The sequence below is a fragment of the Desmodus rotundus genome, chromosome 2 (assembly GCF_022682495.2).
Source record: "Desmodus rotundus isolate HL8 chromosome 2, HLdesRot8A.1, whole genome shotgun sequence".
NCBI classification, from domain to species: Eukaryota; Metazoa; Chordata; class Mammalia; order Chiroptera; family Phyllostomidae; genus Desmodus; species Desmodus rotundus.
This window is the reverse complement of record NC_071388.1, coordinates 141,713,816-141,732,417: the sequence shown is the minus strand read 5'-3', so window position 1 is coordinate 141,732,417 and position 18,602 is coordinate 141,713,816. Positions and strand designations below refer to the sequence as shown.

The window sequence follows — 18,602 nt, the reverse complement described above, 5'->3', positions numbered from 1 at the left end:
AGTAGGTCTTAATGATGAAAGCTGACTTCCAGAGGTTTCAAGCGCTGAACCGAAAACTTTCCTAAGACTGTGTCTAAGCATCTAAGGCTCATCTTGTACCTTTGACCTCATTTTACCTGCTCTTAAAAAATTAACACATTCAAGAGGAAATAATTATTTCATGACAAAAATTGCTTAGACAGCAGCATTCGTGGGCTCCGATTTATTCTGGATGAGAAATATTACGATTAAGTAGAGCAAACGTATTCATGGTTATCAGCAGAGTAAACCAGCCAAGACGTGAGCCTCTACCGTGTTCGTCCTGCTTGTTTTGCTTTGTGGGAAATCAGTGCTGCTAAACATACAACATTTGCCCTTTGGTTAAAGTATAGTAATAATGTGAATGACTTTTACACCATGAGATTTATTTTTTCCTTTGTTTGACTTCCTTTTTCCTTGGACAGAGATTGTACAAAGAAAACTATGAGAAGACAAAGGCAAAGAGCATGAATTACTGCGAGACCCCTAAATATCAACTTGACGCTCTGCTGAAGAACTTCGGCGAGGTTCGAAAGGCCGGGGTTACCTCGGGGGTTTGAGGGCTTTCCTACTGTCTGACGAATAACTGTCCATTTGAGTGCCATATGTTTTCTTTTCCAGAATAAGTATAAAGATTCGTATGTGCAGAACATTCTGGGTCATTATATAGGCAGCCCTGAAGACCCACATCAAATACACTGCATGAAGGTTTCAGCTCAAAACAGTGACGTAAGTTTGAAGACCATTGCTCTTGCCTCGCAGTGACACTAGGAACAATGACAATAATCATCTGTGTTGTTCTTTCTCATTATAGAAAAATTATAAAGCAGAATATGAAGAAGACAAAGGAAAATGCTATTTCCCTCAGACAATCACACAAGAATACGAAGCAATCAAGAAGCTAGACCAGTGTAAAGATGTAAGCCAGCTGCTCTGAATTCTGGAAATTGGGTTTGGGACTCTTGCGCCATCTAGTGGTAAATTCAGCAGGAGTTCAAATGCTAGCATCCAGTGATTACGTGTTAAATTCTTAATTTTGGCTTTTGGGTGGAATTGGGGAACACAGAAATTACTGCGAGGAAGCCTATTTGTTACAGAATAATTCCAGGAGTTATAAATCTTTGTTTCCACCAATGTATACATGGCTTAGGGGAAGGGGAAGACAGAGATTTGTGAGAGCTAGGTGTTCATTCATGAGGGGCTAGCTGGTGCCTAATGCTGTCCTTGGTGCTGACGAGGTGGGCTGCCTCTCATGGCGGGCCCTTGTGCAGGAGATACAGACAAGAAACTAAGAGCACAGAAGCAAGACAGGTACCAGGCAATGATAAGACAGGTAATGTAGAATGATGCTACAGAATTAAAATACAATGGTTTGGAGAGAAAGATTGGATGGGCATTGTAGTTTGGATGATCAAAGAGGGCCTAAGGCAGGAATGTGCAGCCGTGCCCAGAACAGGGGAAGAGCAGCAGGGAGAACCGTCTGAGGAGACAACAAGCTCCAACAAGGAATAAGGTGGCTGAAGTCCATTGGGGAGGGGGACAGTAGTAAGAGGTAAAATGGTAGGAGATGAAGGAAGGGGTGGTTTTTGTAGGGTGGGGCTGGTAAGCCAAGATACAGTTTAGAGTGAATATGAAGTCCAGTGGAGAATCATGTAGGGCTTCAGCAGAGGGAGGAGTAATCTGGTAGCTACACTGCAGCAGGGAGCCCAGTTTAGAAGCAACTTCAGCAGGTGGAGGGAGCAGAGAAAGAATGTATCAACCAAGTTTTCCAGAAGTAAACTAACTTTTGGCTAGAAACTTTTTATATGTTTGTGTGTGTGTGTGTGTGTGTTATAGTGTGTATACAAACAAGAACATAAAGATACGTTATGAAATTTCATTAAAGGACATCTTTTCTAGCATACCTACAAAGTTCATCCAGATAAGACCAAATTCACGGCTGTCACTGATACTCCCGTACTGTTGCAAGCCCAGCTCAACATGAAACAGCTTAGCGACGTAAGTGCCTTGATTTATGCATGTGTGGTGACCCGGAATGCTTTGATTATCTGAACCACAAGCATTTACATGTGTGATCTTCTTTTGTCCTTCTGTTATCTCAACAATGTCATTAATCAAGATTTCTTTAAAATCTTGGAATGAGGTGGCTGAGAATATGGTGGGGGGACAGTAGTAAGAGGTGAAATGGTGGGAGATGAAGGAGGAGGTGGTCTCTGTAGAAATATGTAACTGCTGGATTGAACTCCTCCCTTGAGAAAAATGGTGTTAGACAATAATTAAAATAAAATGTAACTTTCAATAACTCATCAATTTTTAGTGGGAATTTGCTCATTCCCACTGAAGATTATACCAAATCCTCAGGATTTAGCTGCGTTAATCATTAGGATTATACGAAAAGGAATGCAGGCTAAAAATAATGCATACTAAAGTTCTATGGTAACTTAAATAACAAAAGCATCCACTTTGCGTAGCTAACAAGTGACAAGGCAAGCATTTCCCATTCTTAAGTTTCCTAACAAAGACTTTGTGGGAAGAAAAAAGGCACAGAAACAAGAAAGGTGTCAGATGATAATAAGAAAACTAATATACGATGGAGACACAGAATTAAAATAGGATGACGTGAGGAGGAGGGACTGGGTGGGCACTTTAGATCGGGTAGCCAAGGAAGACCAGTGGCAGAAGGGTCCAGCCCTGCCACGGACAGGGGAAGAGCAGCAGTGTTTCTCAAACATTCACAGTCATGAGGCTCACCCAGGGACCCTGGTAAAATGCAGACTCTGATTCAATAGGTCTGGAGGGACCCATATTCAGACTCTCTGATGAGCTCCCAGGTGATGCCGAGCCTGCTGACTGGTAGACCCGACTGAGTAACAAGGTGCTAACACAGCTAAATCCCGAGGAGTACCGCATCCTTCTCAAGACAGCAAATCAAAACATAGAGTTTGCTCTACTTCGAAACCTGTTTCAATAACTGGAATTAGCCCATGTGCCAATTGGTAAAGAAGGGAATGGCATCAGTAGAACCCAGAAGTCATACTGGTTCATAAGCAATGCTTCCTAGCATATTAATATTTTGTGCCCCAGAAGCAACGGCTAATCATTAACGCCATGGACTCCACTGAACTTGAGGAGATGCAGAGAAATACAGTGCTGTACGCAGTGCCCTGTGCCCACACTCTTCTCGTCGGCCTTGCTAGGCCCCGGACTCTGTTCTGAAGATGCTTATTGCACAACCCTTCTCAATTGTGTCCAGTTGCCGTTAGCTTCACAATTCAACAGCCTATTTGCTCCTTATGCTGTCTTTCTTCCAACTAATGTTACTTTAAAAAAAATTTTAAAGTCCTTTATTTTTGTATTTTAATAAGAATTTCCATATCTCTTTAACAGTGCTAGCATGTTATTTAGAATTATTATTATTTGTGTTGGTGCTCTTGCAGGCTTTCATAGGTTTGGGGTGTTTGTGCCTTCAGCACAGCCTAGAAGTTTAGACCATACACATTGCATCTACAAAATGACGCCCAAAGTCTGGTTAAACCACAAGCCCCGAAAGAGGGACTGAGCCTCTGGGCCCCACGCAGCACTTCAACTGGATGGTCTTTCTTTGGGGTGTTTTTCAAAAAATGGTAGCAATGACTTAGCTATACAGATTCTCCTATGTAAATTCGAGGAAGTTCCCACCTTGAACTCTTTGGCCACCCTCTACTGTGTTTCAGCTGAATTACAAAGCAAAATATGAAGGCGAGAAGTTCAAGTGCAACGTACCAGCAGATGCTCCACAGTTTATCCAGCACAGAATCAATGCCTATAACCTGAGTGACGTGAGTACTAAAGCCACAGAATGAACGAGGAAATGTCATAGGGGCTCAGGAAGAACAGGTTAGGGGTCATGCAAATAAACAACTAGTGAGATCGTTACCAGAGTGTAGGTAGAGCTTCTAAGGCCTAAATGCTCCTAAAGATCTTACTCAGCTGTCGGACTTCATTTTCCACAGTCTCTGGTGCCATCAGAAACATTCTCTCACTTGCCCCTTTGCTCATCCCTAGGGTTTTACAAGAACTCCCCTGTGTAAAGGTCACATTTCACCTTCTCCAGGTGGTTTTCCTTTTATTATTATCCTGTAAATATCAGGCTAGCAGAGTCTAGAAATTTCACAGAACATTTTTAAAAGTATACTATACATGATCAGTGATGGGTGGACAAAGCTGAATGACAGATAAATAAGTAGTATGCTACCACTTGGTAAATACAGTATTTATAGGTGAAATAAGTCCACACATACAAATTTTCAATGTTTTTAAAAAACCTTTACTGTATGAATCTCTGTTAGATGTTTTTACAATTCCTTTGCTAAAATTTTCCTGCCCAGAATATTTACAAGTACGACTGGGAGAAGAGCAAAGCTAAGAAGTTTGACATTAAAGTGGATGCCATTCCCCTCCTGGCAGCCAAGGCTAACAGCAAGAATGCTAGTGACGTGAGTGTGGCCTGGGGACCTGGGCTGGGGGACTCCGTGGTGTTCCCTGATGGGTGGGATCTGACATGTGTGATGTCTTTGCAGGTGATGTACAAGAAAGACTATGAGAAAAGCAAAGGGAAAATGATTGGAGCCCTCAGCATTAATGATGATCCCAAGATGCTGCACTCTTTGAAGACAGCCAAAATGCAGAGCGACGTGAGTGCTTTCGTCAGTCTGTCTCGTTTTTAAGAAGGCATCCCTGTTAACGTGCCCAAGGGCAGTAGCGTATGAAAGGGTTCTATATCCATGGGATATGCCAGGTTCAAAACAACAAACTGCGGGAGAGAACTTCCCAAGTGGAATGATCCCCTAGATTCTTATACCTCTCATGACTGAGGAAAAACATTATTGATTCGTACTTGATGTTTATTTCACTTTGAAAAAATGTGTTAATATTTAATAGGATATCAGTTGTAATTCTTAAAACCTTTTGGAAAACATCACTAGATGTTTGAATACTTTCTTGTAATTGAAAAATGTCCTTCAAAATGATAGTTTTAAAACTGTCTTTATTTTGGAAGAAAATCTCGAGTCACAGATAAAAATCTTAGTGTAGCTATCAATTGCTCCTCATTGACTTGGTAATTAGCACTGGCCTAGGTCCCGGAAAACACTCAGTTGACCACAGGCCCTTTTGAGAATCCGATAAAATATTTGGATCATCCATCCAGAAAAACAAACTTTTTTCATACCTTTTGCCTAAATTTCAGAGAATTTATGGATTTCCTAAGGCTTGTCTATGGGCCATCTATTGTCTTTTGGTTAAACTTCTTACTAGAAAGAAGCAAACATCTACTATTGCAAATTGCAGTATCCAATGTGTTCAAAAAATGTTGAGTGAATCACTTAAGAGTGTTCAACAAAACTTGCAAATATTATTTACTCATAATTAAATAGAAGGATGTTTCTATTATTTGCTTTCATTTTACCCATGTGTTCATGTGATCTATATAATTCTATAATTTACCCCTCCCCCCAAAAAAAACCCCTGGAATTATGTTCTGCAGAGCAGGTCCCTTGTAGTACAGGCTTCATCCATTAGGTGAGTGTTCTAGTAACCCAGCTGAGTCAGTGTACCAGCTGGTGTTGCTCTAAGAGGCTGAGTTGGGCTTCAGTGAAATTTTTTTTGAAGTCTCTTGCAGTGCGTTTGCCCATTTCATGATGGGTGATTGACAAGTGCACCTGCCCACACCACGCTGAGTGCTCAGCAGTTATTGACCCAAAACGGCATGATCCCCATGCCCCACCCTCCCTATCTACCTGATCTCACCCCCAGTGACTCTTTTGTTTCTCTGGTTGAAAAAAGTCCTCAAAGAGAAAGGTTTTGCAAATGTGAAAAACATGAAACAAAAAAAATGACAGAAGCACCAAAAGGCATCAAAATCAGCAAGTTTAAAGAAACAGTGGAAAAAAATGTCTCGAAAGGTTTACTGCATCAAATGCGTAGTACTTTGAAGGTGACTGAAGTCTAAACATGTAAGAATAAATACACAATTTTTAATAAATAAATTCTGGGACTTTTGGGGGTTCCCCCTCATATACTTATAAAGAACTTTAAAATACCCCATTCAGTTACTTTATCTAATAACATTGTGCTGAATTATGTCATATATAGTGCTTACATGCACAAAATTATCTTGTTCTCTAGTTCCTTATCCCTTCTTAACTCAAAAAAGTTATAGTTCTCTCTTGAGAGCACATGTATTTTATCTTTGTTTTGCATCCTATCACAAAACCCATTAGAACACTAGGCACATAATAAATGCTCAATACATACTTTTTAATTGATTGATGTCAGCAACCAAATGTGGAGATAGTCAATAATGAGTCGTTCTCACATAAAATCCAAGTTCAACACTAAGCTACAGGTCTAGAACATGCATAGCTTTTTAAAAAGAGCCTTTTAAAGCCATTTGGACCTTTGACAACATTTTATATGTGCAGGTATGTGTGGACTGTGTGAAAATGAACAGGAGCATCAAAACAGTTTAGTCAAAAACACTTCCACATACCACCTGCTGTGCAACATTGCTTATCAGTTTATTTCTTTGGAAAGTTTTTTTTTAAAGGTTTTATTTATTTTTTTAGAGAGAGGGAAAGGGAGGGAGAGAGAGAGGGAGAGAAACATTCATCAGTTGCCTCTTGCATGTCCCCAACCAGGGACCTGGCCCAAAACCCAGAGATGTGCCCTGACCAGGAATCAAATCAGCGACCTTTCCATTCACAGGCCGGCACTCAATCCACTGAACCATACCAGCCGGGGCTATCAGTTTATTTCTAATAAAGACAAAATGTCTTTATTTTGTTAATGTTTTTTCATACCATTAGAAGATTTCCCTATTTATTTTCATAAACTAGGATCTAGACTTTACAACTAAGTGATACATTTATTCAGTGAAAGTTATTACCCACAAAATGTTAGAAGGAAATCACATTCCCTAAGAAAGCTGAAAGACTGGATCACTTGCAAAAGAAATTTCTACGGAAGATTTATAATATACATGCATACTCGGTAGCTTGGGTTACTGTCTTTAATGCTTATATGACTATGGGGACATAAAATGGGCTTAGAATTTTCCTAAAGGCTCTGGGTCAGAATTTGTCTCTCTGTTAAGGTCACTGGTGAGTGGACCTGATAAAGCTGGGACTTTCATCTAATTAGCAATCTGTCTAACCATTCCAGAGCACCAGCCAATGAAAAGTGCCTTCTGAGGCTCGGTCAGGATATTTGGATTATGAGAACACCGTCCAGAGGGGCAAAGGTTACTTTAATGGCTCGGCTTCCCACACTTCTCTCCTTTGAGGTGTTATAACTGCTGCAATCTGAAGCTTTTTAAAATTGTTACCAAAATTAAACTTGGTATGAAACAACCTTTGGGATTGTCAGTGGGGCTTATCTACTGTCATAAGTAGAACAGTCAGGTTGAAAAGCAGAAAGTACTCATTTAAAGATGACTTTAGAAATCCAAGAAGTCAAATGTACCGTTCTATGTATCAAGTAGCCTTTTTGCAAAATCAGAAGTGTGAAATGATTATCATATGATTTTGGTCAATCAAAAAAAAGAAACTCCCTTATTGGAAGACCCTCAAAGGACAACTTACTTCAGTAAATCATAGTGCGTGTTAGTGGTCTTTGCAACCCCCTGCTTTCCTGTAGAGGAAGACCTGGCGGAAGCAGACGCTGTGGCCCAGTCCTGGTGTCTGTCAGCTGTGCTTCGATCTACAAAGAGATTTGAAAAGATCTGTCCGTGTGATTTTGTGGAGCATTTCAACGATGTGTAACATGTGAACAAAATTTAGGAAAAAATAACCACTCAGATGTTTGAATCTGTTTTTTCTCACTTATATTTGTTGTTGATGGAGAGATCTCTGTGCTTTTCTGGAAATTCGTTAAGGTAATAAATGGAATTTTTTTTATTCACAGCGTGAATATCGTAAAAACTATGAAAAGTCAAAAACTAACTACACGGCACCTCTTGACATGCTCCCAGTCACTCAAGCTAAGAAATCTCAGGCAATCGTCAGTGACGTGGACTACAGGCACCTCATACACAGTTACAACTACCCTCCCGACAGCATCAACCTGGACCTCGCCAAGAAGTCTTATGCACTGCAGAGCGATGTGAGTAATCAGATTCCGTCTCCTCCTTTAAGGTGGAAACTGAAAAAAATTGCTAAGTTGAGTGAGTGTTTTGGCAATTCTCAGAGGTGTCTGCGTGCTTTTGCATGTGGGCAGGAGGTGATGAGGACGTCACCCTGTGGTCCTAGCAGAGCACAGCCTCAGCAGTTAGAAAGACCTGGGCTGGCATGCACCCCAACACTGTTGCCCGCTGGGGAAGCTACCCACCTGGCTGAGTCTAGAGTCCCCCTTGTAAAACTGGAATAAAACTCCATCATTGTTTGGAGGATTTAAAGGTATGCAAAAATACTCAGCAGGGTGCCAGGTTCATCAGTGCTGTAGCATGTACCAGAACTTCCTACCTTTTTGAGGCTGGGTGTTGTTCTCATAAAACATTCACTGTTATATCATCACCACTATCATAATGATCACATACATCAATATCGATAATTTTTTCAAAGATTGCTATCGTGTCTAAAAATAAAATCTATGATTTACAGTATCAATTTTTATAATAGCTGGGTTTTTTTCTGTAGATCAAAACTTGTTTAGGCAAGTTAACTTTAGCTACAGAATCAAATGCTTTATCTTAACAATTTTATTTTCTAAAAATGTGGCAAAATACACTTAACATAAAATTGACCATCTTCACCATTTTAAGTCTACACTTCAGTAGCAGCTCTTTCCATTCACACTGTTGTACAGCCAACCTCCAGACCTTTGTCATCTTGCAAAACTGAAACTCTCTGCACATTAAACAACGACTGGCCTTCTCCTCCTCCCCTCAGGCCCTCACAACCACCCTTTCACTTTCTCCTTCTGAGCTGGCCTACTGTAAAGACCTCATGTAAATGCAATAATCAAGTATCTGTCACTTTTTGTGACTGGCTTGTATCAGTGTTGAAGCGTGTGTCAGGATCTCCTACCTCTTTGAGGTTGGACGTTGTTCCATTTTACGTGACACCACAGTTTGTTCAGCCATTTTTCTGTCACGGGCCATTTGGGCTGCTTCCGTCTTTTGGCTGTTGCAAATAATGCAGATACGGACATGAGATCCCAACATTTCCATCACTAAGAATTCTGTTTTATATATTATCCTATTATTTATTTGCTTACTTTTTGCTATACTTCTGCCTCCCAAATAGATTGTAAGCATCTCAAAAGCAGGAACCAAATGGTTTCTTGATTTGTTTATTCCAGTTAAAAGGCCCACAATAAAGAACAATTTGAATTTTGTTTCTAGAGTGTTTGAGGTACCATCTATGGCCAAATAAGAAGGCTAGCTCATTATCTGAATAAAATGAAGTAACTGTCCTCAAAATCAGACCAGTTCCAGAACATAATTGTTCTCTGCAAGCAAATTAATGAGTGACCTGTGTGAGAGTGTACTGTTAGCCAACGTAGCAAAACTCCTAAGCTGACCATTACACATGAGGGGCACCGTGTGCAAACACTTAGTACAAACAGTGCTATCAAGTCTTACCTGGTCAGAAAATGAGCAAAACATATCCACTCTTACTGTGGCCTTCAGTCTTAATTTGACCTTTGAAATATAATACTTAGAACTCTAGTGAGCAAACATCTCACATTTGATTATCTAAATATAACAATTTCATTTATTCTTTGAAATATAGCTTTGAATTTAGCATTTCCCAGATTGAACTTCCATTCATTTGGAAACAGGGATGAAATGAAACATATGCCAACTGAAAAAACAGCGAAAACCTGAGGGCCGTTAAAATCTCTCACCAAGTATATGTTTAAAATGCCGTTAATGCATGGAGTGAGGAAGCTGGTCAGAAATCTTAACACCCTTTATGAATAAGGACAATGCTGAGCAAAAGAAATTTAAGCTTTCACTTGGTGTTTTAGGTCGAGTACAAAGCTGACTACAACAGTTGGATGAAGGGCTGTGGCTGGGTGCCCTTTGGGTCCTTGGAAATGGAAAAGGCAAAGCGAGCTTCAGACATCCTTAATGAGGTAAAGCCGGCGCCCCTGTCACAGAGGGAGGTTTGGGCACGTGCCCTGTGAACAATCCCCAGAACCATGGCAAGTGCTCCCTTGCTGCTTCATTCTCTAATAAATGGTGCTGAGGGAAAGACTAAGCACATGCTTGAATTATTCTGATATATAAACATACCGTTTTACATCACCAAGACTACCTATGTGAACCATTCATGATAAAAAATATTTTTAACAACTTTATCAAGGTATGCTTTGCATAACACAAAGCACCATGTTAGGTGTACACCTTGATGAGTTTTAATGGGTTTATACAGTTGTATAGTCATCATTACAATTGAATTCTTAAATTCTGCTAGTACTCCAAAAAGATTACCTGAAAAATTCCTGCTTCCATCTGCAGTGTCAGGCAATCCCTCATCTGCTTTCTATCTCTATAGTTATGCTTTTCTAGAAATTTCCTTTATATCAGTCTTCTTCCATTTAGCATAATATTGTTAAAGTTTATCCATATTCTTACAAGTGCCTGTGATTTGTCTCTTTTTCAAGTAGCATTCCTTTGTGTGGTTGTGTTGTATTTTGGTTGTCCAGTTAGCAGGCATGTGGAATTTTCCAATTTTTGGCAATTATGAATAATGCATATAACAAATATTATAGAACTTGTGTGAAGTATTATACCCTATGTCATATTCTTGATGGCTTTGAAATAGTTTCTGTTATTATTCAGTCTAAGAAAAAAAAAATGATGATCTTGCAGTTGTAAAGCAGCCAGGCTGTCTGTCCCTTCTCTGCCCACAGTGAAACATTCCTCAGCTGTCAGGTAAACCATCGTGAAGGACGTTAGACTACATAAAAAAGGGGCAGAGGTGCTCAGCGACAGCTGTCTTCCACACCTAAGATTTTGTTGTTCTTGTTGTTTTTTGCTTTGGTTTGTCTTCGGTGAAAACCATTTTATCTACTCAGAGATTTTTCAGAAAAAGTACTTTTCAGTTGGTAGTTGTCAGAATTCTGAAGTTGAAAGAGTGATGCAACTATGCAGAAGTGAGATATTTAATATGCGCAAAGTAAGAGGACGGGGTGGGGGGGGGATCAATGGAGAGGGATATTGGAATAAGTGTAGCTAGAAGTTGTCAGCTCCCAGTTGGATCACCTTCCAGGGTTCCCTTTCCCCTGCCTTCCCAGCACTTTAGTGACAATCTATATACTGACCGTATTAAGGCTTGCAAAGCCAAAATCCTCTCTATTTTTCAAATAATCTATAGCTGTTGTCCTAATTCTTCAGTGCCTCTACCCTCAACGAGAGAGCTTCTTTTCTTTAGCTGCTGATGGTGTGACAAGGAAAATGGCATCTTCGAAAACTTGGTAGTGTCATGCAAAGACACCCTAGGTTGTTTTTCTGCATGGTTTTCTGTTAATTCTTCACAAAAATTTGGGATGTTTCTGGATTCTGCTTAGCTGAGAGTATTCTCTTTTATGTCATAAGCAAGAAATTGAGAGAGTGACATCTGATTTCTGAAAGTTATATTGACTGTACTGCCCCATTAAATCCAAGATTAAGTCAATTTGTAAATAATGGTTTTTATATTTTATTTATTTTTCCCCCATCCAACCAAACATCAAATGTCTCAACATTTTAAAATCAGGAAAAGTCTTGTCTCCCCAAAATAACTTCAAGGATTTTTATATATTAACCTTCAGTGCAAGTAATGCTATTGTTTTTCTTTTTTTAATTTATCAAACAGAAAAAATATCGCCAACATCCAGATACTCTCAAGTTTACCTCAATCGAAGATGCTCCGATTATAGTACAGTCTAAGATTAACCAGGCCCAGAGGAGTGATGTAAGTGTTAATTTTATCTGTGTCTTAATGAATGTTAATGAGTACAAGTACGTTAGTATTCCAAATGTACTAATCACCTGTAGTTATTATAGAACTTAAAGAGCTTCAGTTACATGAGCAACTGTGCTATTCCCTCAGCTTTTCATTAATAAAACACACCTAATTCATATCTTTAGAGTGTTATGTACAGTGTGCTTACTGTCTTTTAGTATTTTGACCTTGCTTTCCAAGAATAAGGTAAGAGGGGCTTCTCTTGATAACAAGAAACACTAACAAGCCTATTTCTAGGAAAGACCAGGAAAATGAATGGAGGCACTACATCATAAGGAGGAGTTACATTTTAAGTCAGAGCTAAGACAAAAATTGTATGTAATAAAACCTACCTGTAAGCGCCTTTAGGAGCCCACCAAGTAGAATATAGATTGTTGGTGTATCCCACTGTTACTGCTTTCCTGTGCTCAGGAAAGTGTCTGCAGGCTAGCATCTTCATTGGGTCCCCTTCCTGGGCTACTTTCCAGCAGGTGCCCCTACCTAGGCCCAGGGGTTCCCCGAGTGTGTGCATACCAAGGGGCTTTTGCCCAGGCTGAACCAGCACAAAGACAAGACCCTGCGTAAGTGCATATGACACCTTGAATGCCCACATTTGCAGGTGAATGTGGGGACCCCACAAAGCGTCTTTCATAAAAAGCGCCTCTGTGCAACATGATCCTTTCTGAGATTCTTTTCCTGTGTCATTCAGTCCCTTTTCCTACTTTACTAGTTTGTTTATGCGTTTTTTCTCTTTCAGGTTGTCTACAAAGCCAAAGGAGAGGAAATTCTTCACAAATATAGCCTGCCAGCAGACCTCCCCCAGTTCCTTCAGGCGAAAGTTAATGCCTACAACATCAGTGAGGTGTGTGCACCGGGCTGATTGCGTGATAAACTTGTCCAAATGTGCACTGCATTATATCAAAGTGACGTTTTTCTTTCAGAACATATACAAAGCAGACTTGAAAGATTTGAGCAGGAAGGGGTATGACCTGAGGACGGATGCGATTCCCATCAAAGCCGCCAAAGCTGCTAGGCAGGCTGCAAGTGACGTAAGTCCAGCCGGTGGCCGCCGGTGTGTGACTAGCAAATGTAGGCAGGGGGACTTGTTGTCCGAAAGTGACCATATCTGCTATCTCCCACTGCAAGCAAGTCTGCTTGAAAACTGTTTAGAAAAGAAAGTTCCCTAGACAGACCTGAATTTTCTCAGGGGTAAGGATTCATGTAACCTTTACCGATCAGTTCTGATCAAGCACCTTAATCAAAAATTCTCCTCTATACTTCTACACAAATGCACTTTATTCTTCTTGTGGAAATAGATAAGTTACATACTATTTAAGTCATAATAACCTCCTGATGGTAAAATTTTATCTCGGGGCTTGCTTATGAATTCCCTGGTGCTCAAGTGAATGATTCTCTTTTTATTTCATTGCTTCTATGGATGATGACGTGGCTTCAAGTTTTATAGCCTCTAATAGTCAGGGACTAGGTTCCATTAAAGTTAGGAACGTGGTTTCGTTTGCTATCTTACTTTGACTCAGCTGTGGACCGGAGTCACTTTGTTCTTTGAGATTTCAGTAAAATTGACTAGAGCCCCACCTGTTATCCTATAGGAGGTGAGACACTCCCAGTGACTGCTGCAGGTGCCCCGAGCGTCCCCTGTCTCTGGGTTTGCTCACGATGGTTTTGCTCCGGTTTACTTGCCTGGGCTCGCCTTCCCTGGATTCACTTCTCTGTCTGCTCCGCACAAGCCAGGGATGGAACACAGCCCTTTGCTTTTGGTTTCTCCCAAGTCCCAAGCACTACTTTATTGACTGGTTGTTGGAAACGAATTGGCATTGCACCAATGTAAATACTGATGGCTGAATAATAAATGCCTGTGTCCTAATGGCCCTGCCATCCAGAATTCCTCACCAATCCCCTTTCTGTGTGGGTGGTTTCCTCCAGGTCCCCGACCCCTGCCCCACCCTGACTTACACACAAACCTTCCCTCACATCCCTGCTTCTCAGTTTCCCAGGTTCTTCCCAGGTCTCCCCAAAGGAGCCCAGTTCTCCTCACTTTATTATTCAGAGCCAATTAGTGTTTTCACAATGCTGGCTCTGGGCTCCCTTTGAATATGCAGATGCATTACTAATCCAATAGCCAGCTGTTTGGTATCTTTTTTAGCAGCACAATGTAATTGGCAGAGATTGTGAAATGCTTATCTTTTCCTTTGTCTCAAGTGTCTAAGTGGGAAGGAATATATTTTATTTCATCATTGGTATGAATTATAGTAATGCCCCCCATCTCAACTTCTCTCAGGTGGCAGAATCAGCTGTAACCAATCCAATGTGCTCAACATAACATTTTAATTTTACCTGGCTATGTACAAGCGGATATTTCATTGGTTACTGAAGTAATTTCTAGAAAGCCAAATTGCTTCAAACCATGGTCTCATTGTTTAGTAAAATCTTTATTACTACATTTTAAAATATGCCCACATTTACTTCTAATAGGTTCAGTACAAAAAGGCTTATGAAAAAGCCAAAGGGAAAATGGTTGGCTTCCAAAGTCTCCAAGACGATCCGAAACTGGTTCATTATATGAATGTAGCCAAGATACAGTCAGACCGGGAGTATAAAAAAGACTATGAGAAGACAAAGACGAAGTACAACACACCTCACGATATGTTCAACGTTGTGGCAGCTAAGAAAGCTCAGGATATAGTCAGCAATACCAACTATAAGCATCAGCTTCACCATTACACCTACCTGCCTGATGCCATGGACCTGGAGTTGTCTAAAAACATGATGCACTTACAGAGTGACGTAAGCAATGTTTACTCCAAGAATCAGTCCCCCTTCAAGGTCAGAGCCTGTGTGGGAGATCCCCTTGCCCGGGGCACTCACTCCTCTTTGTCCCCTTTGCTGTAGAATGCCTACAAAGAAGAATACAACAACTGGATGAAAGGCATCGGCTGGATACCTATCGGGAGTCTGGAAGTAGAAAAAGTCAAAAAGGCAGGTGATGCCCTGAGTGAAAAGAAGTACCGGCAACATCCAGACACCCTCAAGTTTACCAGCATCGTGGACTCCCCAGTTATGGTCCAGGCAAAACAGAACACACAGCAGGCCAGTGACGTGAGTACCCCAAAGCACAGGCGCCAAGGATGGGGGGAGGCGTTCATAACCTGAGTATCGGCTCACGTTTTTATTCTCCAGAGCCAATGGAGAATAAAATTCTCCATTTTCCTTTTGAAATTACTTAATTGAAAAGTAATAATTACAATTATTTTTAGTTTGGGCACCAATATTTTCTTTTTCTTCTGTTTTGGTTTTTACCTTCCTTTCTGAAACCTCTTCCTCCTTAACTACCTTGAAATACTATGCTATTGGATAAATTTGACATGGTGCAAAAAGTTCTACTCCAGTACTACACACACACACACACACACACTAAATTTAAGCTTAAAATCCCAGACATTTTATTGTGGCAAATTTATCATATCTATTGCTATACAAAGTTCCTCATATTTAGTTTTCATATATAACACAGGGAAATAATACAGAGTATATTATTTTGCTTCATCATGTGCAATTATAGAGACTGTTTTTAGAGACTTTTTCTTATGTCTTGGTGGAGTTTAGTACATTGTTTGCCTGCCTGTCCATGAGCCATGTATAGGGTCTGGCAGAAGTCAGAGCAAAGGTAAGTCTGGTGCATAGAAGAGTTAAAGGGACATCAAAAGCTTTCATTAATTAATTCCTTGAAGGAATGGTTTTGAACACCTTCCCTGTGCCAGACACCGTAGTACGTGCTGACGGTGTAGAGATGAGCGGGGTAGGGGCCGTGACAAGGAAATGGGACAGGGGTGTGAGACAAAGGCAGGGCAGGAGCAGCGCTGCCATACGGAGCGGTTCAAGCTGCGGGGAGGGGGCCTGTGCTGAGTGTGTACAAGGGACGGGGGTAACCGCCCCCCAGGGCTTCCCTGGCAAACAAGGGAAGGAAAAGCGCCTTCCTGGCAAAAGGAGAAACATGACAGTCAAGAAGTAATGAATGGAAGTACAGCGAAGTGCTCAAGACTGTAACCCCATCGTTGAGGGCTTTGTATGCTAATTTATAGACCGGACGTTGTGGGGTACGTAAGGGAATGTACTGAATAATTTTAATCCACGGAGTTGCATGATCTGGTCTTTGCTTTCAAAGAGAACGCTGGCAAACAGTACAGAGGCTGCGTTGGGAAGGCAGAGATTAGAGGCAAGGAGGTGAATTACAAAGTAGTTACAGATGTAACAGAAGGCATATTTAGACTCTAAGTCAGTAGCAATGGGGAGGTGATGTTTAGAAGGTGGAATTAATGGCACTCTGTGAATGCCTAGGAAATGGTTCCTAAAGGCAGTGAGGGTTCCAAAGGCTAGCTCTTGGATTCTCAGAAGACATTATTTAGCATTTGAGGATTTACTTGGATATCAGCCATTTCCGACTTTACCTGTAAAGCATTCACACCGGTTTACGTATGACATTCCTCACACACATGACCGGGACATGGAGGTGCATGTCGTAAATGACAGCCAAGAGACTGAAAATCTACTTGTGATTCTGGTGCTGTTTCAGTTTTAGAAATTATGCAATTTCTTTCTTTTTTTATTACCAAGAGGAGGATACAACATGATTTCTACATTATACTCTTTTGATATCTTTCAGATATCTTTAAAATGACAAGCTGGGGTAAATACAAAATGGTAAACCTTTTGAGTGTACTGGATTTATGTATAAGCACCTTCAATTTGTGAGGAAAGTGTCTGCTTTTCCTGATACGATTATAACTGGAAAATTTTTAGCAGAAGTGAAAAGACTCATTCTAACCATTATTTTCTCTCTAAAAATAAAAAACCCAAACCAAAGAAACCACAAGACTTTAAGAACTACTGACTCTATTAGCGAAGAATGAACTCTTCTGGCTTTGATGAATTATGTGATTCATGTTAGAGTTTCACATTTGAACTTATTTTTCATTCATCTCTGGCAGTAAATGATTCTATTCTCTGAAGGATTTTCTGTCTATTGTAACACACAGAGTTGTTGAGTCCTCCTAAAGATAACAAGATGCTTGAGTGTTAAAAACAGGAACATACCTTTGATACTTTTTAACAATAGAAATAGTGAGGGATTGTGTTAGTAACAACTACAAGCACGAAATTAATGAATTTTCTTTTTTGTACTATTTGTAATGCGTTTTACTTTTGCGGCTGTGTGTTGCAGATCTTATACAAGGCTAAAGGAGAAGATGTGAAACATAAATACACTATGAGTCCTGACCTTCCTCAGTTTCTTCAGGCCAAGTGCAATGCTTACAATATAAGTGACGTAAGTAGGGTCTTTGATGGGGTGTGACATCCAGAACTGATAATAAGTAATAGAATTGCAAGGTATGGCGGGGCCTTGACAATTTCTCAGGTCTGCTGCCCACATGGCCCCCTTGACGTCTCATCCTGGGACGATGGCTCTGTGCCTCTCGAGTCGGCCTTTTCAAGTGTAGGATGATTTTAAAGTATTCTTCTTCGTCTTTAAAAAACACTTTTATTGAACTTATTGGAGTGACATTGATTGATAAAATTATATAGGCTTCTGGTGTACAGTTCTGTAACACATCATCTGTACACTATATTGTGTGCTCACCGCCCCAAGTCGACTCTCCTTCCATCACCATTTACCCGCTCTTTACCCTCTTCTACCTCCCCACCTCCCTTCTCCCCTGGTAATCACCATAAATTATTCTTTATGTAGAGCTGAACACCCAGTTCTCTAAAACTGCTATTTAGTTTTCCTAATTTTGCATGTGAGGAGGTTATTATCCTCCAGAAAAATAAGAATAAAGAAAATCATTTTTCTTTTATTAAAAACAATCCTAAAACTTCTAAAGCTGACCACCAGGGCTTCCCTTGACCTTCTTTTCAGAAGAGACTTCATTTTTTCCAGTTGCTCCTCACGCACCATGGTTTCCAGAACTTGTATTGTCCTCTCCTCCATCCACTCAAGGTTCTCAGTGTCCCTCCCCACTAGGTGCCCGGACAAAGTTTGGGTGAATAATTAGTGCAGAGTCCAGTAATGTCACACTCCAGAAAGTAGGACAAGGAGGTTCTCTTAGCTTCTGTCTGGAGTGCAATAAGACAGTCCCAGCCATGGAAGAATCACATGCGCTGATTAAACCCAGCACGCTGACAACCTTTTCGTTTCTCTGCCCCAGGTCTGTTACAAGCGGGACTGGCATGACTTGATAGCCAAGGGCAACAACGTGCTGGGGGACGCTATCCCCATCACAGCAGCCAAAGCGTCAAGAAACATTGCCAGTGATGTGAGTAACTGTGTTACCCAAAACCTGGGTGATTGCTTTTTTGAAAAGTACACAAATGTGTGTTCGTTTAAATGATATCACATTGAAAACAATGTGTTGAATTAATGACATTCAACTTGTCCACAAATTATTGTTTTGAGAAACTGTCACTTCTTCCATGTTTCGTGATTCTTTTCAGCTGACCCCACTTGGTAGGGGAGTGTCACAAACCCCTCTCCCCGCTTCACAGCCCAAATCCCCTTCACCGACACTGCCCCTGACAGCCCACACTGACCTTCGGTGG

At 40.7% G+C, this 18,602-nt stretch overlaps 1 protein-coding gene across 15 annotated transcripts in view; it reads left to right on the top strand.

Moving 5' to 3' along the window:
- NEB (nebulin) overlaps positions 1–18,602 on the top strand; it is a 197,269-nt gene that overhangs the window by 32,580 nt on the left and 146,087 nt on the right. For all 15 annotated transcript variants that reach the window (XM_053918664.2, XM_053918673.2, XM_053918671.2 and 12 more), the window contains exons 21-36: positions 444–545; positions 640–747; positions 833–937; positions 1,918–2,016; positions 3,732–3,836; positions 4,386–4,493; positions 4,578–4,691; positions 7,960–8,157; positions 10,027–10,134; positions 11,859–11,957; positions 12,745–12,849; positions 12,929–13,036; positions 14,481–14,792; positions 14,898–15,104; positions 17,227–17,331; positions 18,212–18,319. In XM_053918664.2, coding sequence (XP_053774639.1) covers positions 444–545; positions 640–747; positions 833–937; positions 1,918–2,016; positions 3,732–3,836; positions 4,386–4,493; positions 4,578–4,691; positions 7,960–8,157; positions 10,027–10,134; positions 11,859–11,957; positions 12,745–12,849; positions 12,929–13,036; positions 14,481–14,792; positions 14,898–15,104; positions 17,227–17,331; positions 18,212–18,319 — 2,091 coding nt within the window. The remainder of the gene's footprint in view (positions 1–443; positions 546–639; positions 748–832; positions 938–1,917; positions 2,017–3,731; positions 3,837–4,385; positions 4,494–4,577; positions 4,692–7,959; positions 8,158–10,026; positions 10,135–11,858; positions 11,958–12,744; positions 12,850–12,928; positions 13,037–14,480; positions 14,793–14,897; positions 15,105–17,226; positions 17,332–18,211; positions 18,320–18,602) is intronic.